Source organism: Papilio xuthus, unplaced genomic scaffold, assembly GCF_000836235.2.
Source record: "Papilio xuthus unplaced genomic scaffold, Pxut_1.1 DF827756.1, whole genome shotgun sequence".
Lineage (NCBI taxonomy): Eukaryota > Metazoa > Arthropoda > Insecta > Lepidoptera > Papilionidae > Papilio > Papilio xuthus.
Window position 1 is genome coordinate 3,184,883 of NW_013530893.1, and position 7,049 is coordinate 3,191,931.

At 34.8% G+C, this 7,049-nt stretch overlaps 1 protein-coding gene across 1 annotated transcript; it reads right to left on the reverse strand.

The window, feature by feature from the left end:
• Positions 1–165: 165 nt before the first annotated feature.
• On the reverse strand, positions 166–5,831 carry LOC106116092 (odorant receptor 85b). Its single transcript, XM_013309832.1, has 11 exons — positions 5,769–5,831; positions 5,284–5,390; positions 4,734–4,882; positions 4,059–4,211; positions 2,503–2,671; positions 2,188–2,295; positions 935–1,031; positions 704–805; positions 431–519; positions 291–357; positions 166–222 (listed from the first exon to the last, which is right to left on the reverse strand). Exons 1-11 carry the CDS (start codon positions 5,829–5,831, stop codon positions 166–168), a joined length of 1,161 nt encoding a protein of 386 aa, XP_013165286.1.
• Positions 5,832–7,049: the final 1,218 nt, after the last annotated feature.

A 7,049-nucleotide genomic window follows, 5' to 3' on the forward strand; every position in this document is an offset into this window, starting at 1 on the left:
TAGAAGAAGATTATATACTTTTACGTATTTAACTTATTTTTAAGGGCAGGTTAATGGATAGATATAAAAGGTAATAAACTAACAAAAGAAAGAAAAAAAAAACAACTAACATCGAGACAAATTAATTTTTATTTCAAGTTAAACTACATTTCATTACAATGTAATTTATTTCTTAAATACGTTGACTAGTAGCATTAAATAAGACCAAGAAGTTTTCAAAATCTGAAAACAAAAAATTCAAAATGTAGTCTGTACTAAGTAAAATAATAATAATAAGTTTATTTGCTTACTGTACTATAACTTGCGATAGAAATTACTGAAAATCCATATGTAGTAACGTACACCTCTTTTTGAGCACTGGAAAATAACACAAATTATGTAACTTGTCTCACATCTCACAAACAAATTAATTTTTAAAATTTAAATATACCGATAAAATATAATAATTAGGAAACTCTTTACACGTTGCGGTACGTTATACCAGCCACTACAATATACAGCATCAGCGATTCCTTGACTCTGAAAACATACACAATTTTATAATAACCAAAATAAGCAAACAGTATCTCGGTTGACATAGCAAATGAAAGACGAAAATTTTGTCTTATAATTTAAGTTTTTAGTTTAAATTAAACAATTATTGAAATCAAACGAAAATATTGCCGATTGTCGGTTAAATAACCTAGGAATTGGTTTTACTTACGGAGTCTAGAAGTTTTTGTCCATACCAACAAACTAGCCAGATTTGAAGAGTGGCGGTTGTCAAGAAAAATTTATACGTAATTTCATTCCATTTCTCTACAAACTGGAATTAAAAAAAATTGAATACACTCAGACTAATGTTGTTTTTGTGAATACTTAGTCCGTGGTGGCACACGATTAAACGGTTGATGTTATGATCAAATAAACGTGTTAAAGATATGTTTGTACTTACCATACAACAGAATCCACAGAAGCAAATAATAATAGAGCTATTAATGAAATTTATGAGAAGAGAAAATGTGAATTGATTTTCCACGACGCCAGACATCCTGTTGAAAGCAATATACATAAGTTTACACGTCGTACAAGTACAATCAGATGTACAAATCTTATTATTATAATATTATAAATGCGAATGTTAGTATGAATTGATGTTGTGTGCGAAGAGTATTCACATGTGCCCACACCCCGGTAAACAGTGAGTCGAGGGAACCAGAGGGGGTTTTGGTGGGTAGGCTCCTTGTCCCTTTAGGGATGTGGAGAGAGTCCCACATAACCGGAGTGGCTTTCCTCGAGGCTTGACCCGATATGCGTAAAAGAGCGTGTTTAAAAAAAAGGATAAATTGATGTATGTTTCAGAAGGAATATCCAGAATGGATGCATGGATCTCGCTGAAATTTGGCATAGATATAGAACATAGTCTGGAACACAGAGGTTACTATTTAAGTTTTTCTTAATCCCTCGCGGACGGAGTCGCGTGCGACAGCTAGTAACACTATATTCTTATTCTAGTCTTCAAATGTCTTCAACAGTGGTAGAGCCTACAATAACATCGTTTTTGCGGACCCGACCGGTGAAATACCAGGAACACAAAGAAAAGGCGTCAAATGGAAGTAATTCCGAGTTTAGTCTGATGAGTGTGCACACCGGAGGACTAATATTTTAACAGTGGTAGAGCCCGCTTTAACATCTTCGCACGAATTGGCTCGGCTCGCCCGGTGAAATACCACGACCACGCAGACGACATGCGTCAAGTGGAAGCAATTCCGCGTTTCGCCTGATGAGTGTACGTCCCGGAGGCCTAATTTAGTCCTCTTTCCCTTCCCACCCTTTTTCTTATAAGGAAAGGATGGGAAGTGGAAGTGGACTTTCCGGATTAGAGGATGCATGGGAAGGGAAGATATTTTCTTTCTGTGCATCCTCTACTCCGTCGATCAAAGGTAGGCAACGCATATGCAATTGCGTATGTCTATGAGCAACGGTCACTTTGCTATTTCAGCGATTTTAGGAGGACGCTCGCTCGTTTGCCACCTTATGATATAAAAAAAATATTAGTTTAAATTTTACACCAAAAGTTTTTTACTTTAGTTTTTAATTAGAGAGATGGCTATACTTTTTCTAAAAGTATTTAGGTAATAGAAAATCATGGTTAGTACGGAAGTTTTGTTATACCTTTAAAGTACTTTGGATAAAAATATTAATTACCTGATCAAGGCACGATGTTTCAAAATAACATCGACCAATTTCTTTTGATAAACTTTCTCCGATTCGTTGTTGTTATTGAATTCAATATTATCCGTATCACATTGCAAACTGTATTGTGCTAAATGTTAAAAAAAAACAAGTTAAAAACATAATAATTAAAATAATTGGTCGTTTAATTTTTTTTAATTAAAATCTTTGGATATTTTAGACGGACCTCCTTGTTGAAACTTTAATTCGCAAACAACAATCGTACAAACATCAACAGTTCATATAATACTAGAAAATCATGGCATCAATGTGTTTTTATAACGTAACAATAAAAGCATATTACCAAGTGGATATTTCTCAATAAGCTGTTCATCTAATGGCACGTAAAACATTTTCTTTAATCTAATAGCAAGCAAGTCGAATTGAGTGGTAATATGACTCAGGAATACCCAGAATAATGCGTCTGTGGGCAGCATGAAACCAAGCGCGAGGAAACCTGGAAACAATAAAAATCAAACTATACGCTAGTAAAAAACAAATGTGCCTGTTCACTATGTCCAAGTTAGGCTTGAATTAAAAGGTTGTTGTAGACATTATGAGTTAGAATCAAATTATTCAAACTTTCGTGAGACATTATACTAAACTGATATATAAACATGGCTAAACACTCACGTATATTCGTCCGGTGGCGGCACCGACTAGTTTCGAGCCCATCGGGGGCCCTTCATCAGGATGAGTGGTACTGGTATTATTTCGCGGACGCGGCCCGTCGCTCGTGAGCTCGAAACTAGTCGGTACCGCCACCGGACGAATATACGTGAGTGTTTAGCCGTGTTTATATATCGAGTTAGAACCATTAAGCGCGAATGGCGCGCTTTTGTTACCAAGTTAGTGTCAGAATGACTAGTGAGGAGACATAAACGTTGACATTTTAATAAGGCTAGTGTTCCGCCGATACACCGGAACACTCGGATTTTCTTCCTAACAGTTAAAACTTTTAATCATATAAAGTCGTTGTTGGCGTTTCACAATCTTCAAAAAAAGCTGTCGCAGACTATTTTTTGTCAGTAAATTTATTTGTTAGTAAGTTATCCAGCACTTTACACGGACATTGTGTAACAAGACCTTAATTTTAACATTTTTAAATACTATCCCATCAATAGTTAGTTCGTTAGTCGCATATATTTCGCTGGGAAAAAGTAGAGGGACTATATAATACAAAAACATATTGCTGTCTTTGTTTATCTAATATAAATCGAGAGGGATGTATGCATGTTTCGACGGTCGAAACTTTACTCAGATCAAGCTTAATTTAGTAAAAAACTTAAGTGATATTTCTTACAATGCCATGTTTGTATAACAGCTATGACTTCGAAGCGACCTCGTTGGAATGGATCGAAGGGAAACCAGTAGGAGAATCCTAGCGTTAACGGCACTTCTTGACCCATAGCGCGCTTTATCATTGCCGTGAATGGCGGCGCTGATAATAATATAAAAAGAGCCAATGTGCAGAAATAGTAACCTGCAATAAAAACAGTTTTAGATTATGTGATCGCCCGCTAAAAGTTAAAGCCTCATTTATAGCCTCACTAGTTGTCGCCCGCGACGCCGTCCGAGCGGTACTAAAAAAAATATTAGTAGCCTATGTGTTCTTTCAGACTATGTTCTACATCTGTGCCAAATTTCAGTGGGATCCATAAAGCCGTTCTGGAGATATCTTCAAACAAACATCCATCCATCCAAACATTCGCATTTATAATATTAGTATGATTATATTACAATTTACTGACATAAAATTCTCAGGTTCAGATAACAGCTGAATTTACGTTATTTTGGCTTGAGGATGTCCTAGGGCTCTAGCAAATACATAAGAACATATTTACCTTTGATATTGCGTCTCAATCTAACAAGTGCCAAACGCACTATGTCGTACTCTTCCTTCGTCACCGCGTCCTGTGGCCACATGTCTCGTAGCTCAGTGATAAGATTCTCATAGACGGGACGATAGTATAGTATCTTGTATGATTTCACAGAACCTTAGGGAATACTTTATCAATATTAAGTTGCCTATCAACGCCAGTTTGGAAATAGTACCCGTTAGCTTTTCAGAGCTATGCTATCGAGAGTATATCTAAGCTACCCTAATGATCGCCGACCGAAAGAAGTAAGCTCTTTAACAAAATGAATAATCAAATTGCCTTGCTGGCAATTTTCAGTAAATTGTGATTCTTCCACGACTTTTTAGCACCCGCTATATTAGTCTATTTTGACGTATTTTATGCGACGCTTTATAAGCAAGTAAGGAAGTCTTTAGTCTCATAGTCTGACATCGTTACTCTAGTCAAAGAATGCGAAATAATTGAAATGTAGGTAAAAGTAAAGGAAGATTAGTCGTTGGGAGAAAGATAATACTTCTGTAGTTCTCTATTTAAGAACGAAAGTTCTAATGAGTCACATTTACATCTATTTTATCAAATCTTAGTTTTTCACTTAGCAAAAAATGGCCTTCTTAAGAAATCCCAAACGCTCTTTTAACATCATTAAGAAGTAATACTAACAAAGTAACAAATATCCAACGCAGGGCATCATAGTGAAAAGTTCAATAAAGGAACCGTCGCGTGCTGTTTGCTTCATTTTGATAAGCTCAAGGAACATCGCCAATAGCACGTTGATAGCTTCGAATAAGTAAAAAGCATTCCACAGCAATCTGCAATAAACAGATTATGAAAATATTATAGAATAGAGTTATTGGAATCCTTAAAAATAACATTTTGGGAAATGAAACATTAAAAAAGAGTTTAGATTTTCAGGCTTACATGTTCTTTTTTGAAACTCTTTATAAGATTTCGTCCAATTAGATATCCCCAAGAACGGTTTCTTGACCTCTACATAAACAACATTCTATTATAAAAAACTAGTTGTCGTCCGCGACTCTATCCGCGCGCAATTTAATAAAAACTTAATAAGTAGCCTATGTGTCCTTCATTCAGCCATTCTGGAGATACTTTCAAACAAACATCCATCTATCCATCCATCCGTCCATTTAAACATTCGCATTTATAATATAAGTAAGATTATCTAATATTTAGAAGTTTGAAGGGTTAATACCTTGCTAATGGCGGATCGTTATGGGTTAACCGGAGACCGACCAATCGAAACATTGTCTTTGAAAGATCGTAAGATGCGTCGTATTCTTTCTTATCGAATTTTAACTCCTGTAACAAAAACAAATTATGAATGGAATATCATTAAGATCTGCATGAAATAGTCTACGTTTATGTCTTATGGGTAGACAGTGTACAGGGGCCCTTATACTCTACCCTTACTTAGAACCTACCACATATAATAAAATGCAACCAAGAATAATCTATAGACTTTGAATGTTCTTTCATACTATTGCAGAATTTTTGTACATAAAATTCTCTTGTCACAATATTTGTTACCATACTCCTTCGTAACGTCTTGACCGATTTTTATGAAATTTATTCAGTAGGTCTAAGAATCGCGGGCGATAGGCAGTATTTTTATAAAAACTAAATTCTTAATTACTCGTATATTTCTTAAAAAGTAAATTAAATATTCTTAATACCCACTTGATTTTCAGAAAACGTTTCGACGTTACTTTTCTTAAAGAAATATTCCCTTAGAAAAGACATGCTGTATACTGTATGCGACTGTAACTTTTGTTCCGTAATAAATAAAGGTTGTCGTATTTATATTGTTTTGACGTGTTCAAAGTATAATTAAATATGAAAAGTTAAGTTACGTTTACAATGGTAATATTAGGTTTCTTTTCATTTACAAACTACCTGTCGCCCGCGACTCTGTTCGTGCGGAATTTATTAAAAACTTAATAAGTAGCCTATGTTGTCGTCTGCGCAAAATTTTAATAAGATCCGTTGAGCCGTTTCGGAGATACCTTCAAACAAATATCCATCCATCCATCCCATTTATAATATTAGTATTTTTTTTACTTTAAAAGAAACTTCAATCATAATTCTCAATAAGACGTTGCTTACTTCTCTCATAGACGTTAATTGACCTCTCAGATATTCGCTTAGTATAGATTTGAAGTTGTAAAGTGAATAATTAACAACTTTTATGGACGAGTAAGATTTCTTTTACATTGGTATTTTGCTGAAATAAATGTCGTGCCAAAATCGTAATCCGATTACTGTCAAACACTAATCTTATCTTTCAAGAGAATTAAGTTTTACAAGACAAAATAAATGATTTAACAAAGTTTTTGTACTTAAAATATCAGCAAAAAGGTTTAAGTTAAACTGTGTAAATAACGGCCTATATTTTCTCATAATAGCTCTTTAATTACACTCAATATATTATTTATTTTTTAACTACAATATTATAAATTCAAAAATAAAAATTGCTAGGTTTAGGCGAACCTTCTTTTAAATATTTTCTATGTTTTGTTTAAGTTAATTGTTACTTACAAATAAACATCTGTGGTGTTTCATAACCAACAGAATGAAATTAAAGATTTAAACGATTGTTCGAATAATACTTTGAATATCATGTATGTATTTTAATGTTACTTTTTTTATATCACAAGGTGGCAAACGAGAGAGCGGCCACCTGAAATCGCTGAAATAGCAAAGTGACCGCTGCCCATAGACGCAATTGCAAATGCCTACCTTTAATCGACGGAGGAGAGGATGCACAGAAAGAAAATATTTTCCCTTACCATGCATCCTCTCATCCGGAATCCACTTCCACTTCCCATCCTTCCCTTATAAGAAAAAGGGTGGGAAGGAAAAGAGGACTAAATTAGGCCTCCGGAACGCACACTCATCAGACGAAACGCGAAATTGCTTCCACTTAACGCCTGTCTTCTGTGTGGTCGTTGTATTTCACCG

Coding starts and splice junctions, on each gene's coding strand:
- LOC106116092 (XM_013309832.1), bottom strand. CDS start 5,831: ATGTCTTTTCTAAGGGAATATTTCTTTAAGAAAAGTAACGTCGAAACG. Junction 2,296..2,502: donor CTTGGTAATATGCTTTTATT/GTTACGTTATAA, acceptor AGCACAATACAG/TTTGCAATGTGATACGGATA. Junction 520..703: donor GACAAAAACTTCTAGACTCC/GTAAGTAAAACC, acceptor GTATGTTTTCAG/AGTCAAGGAATCGCTGATGC.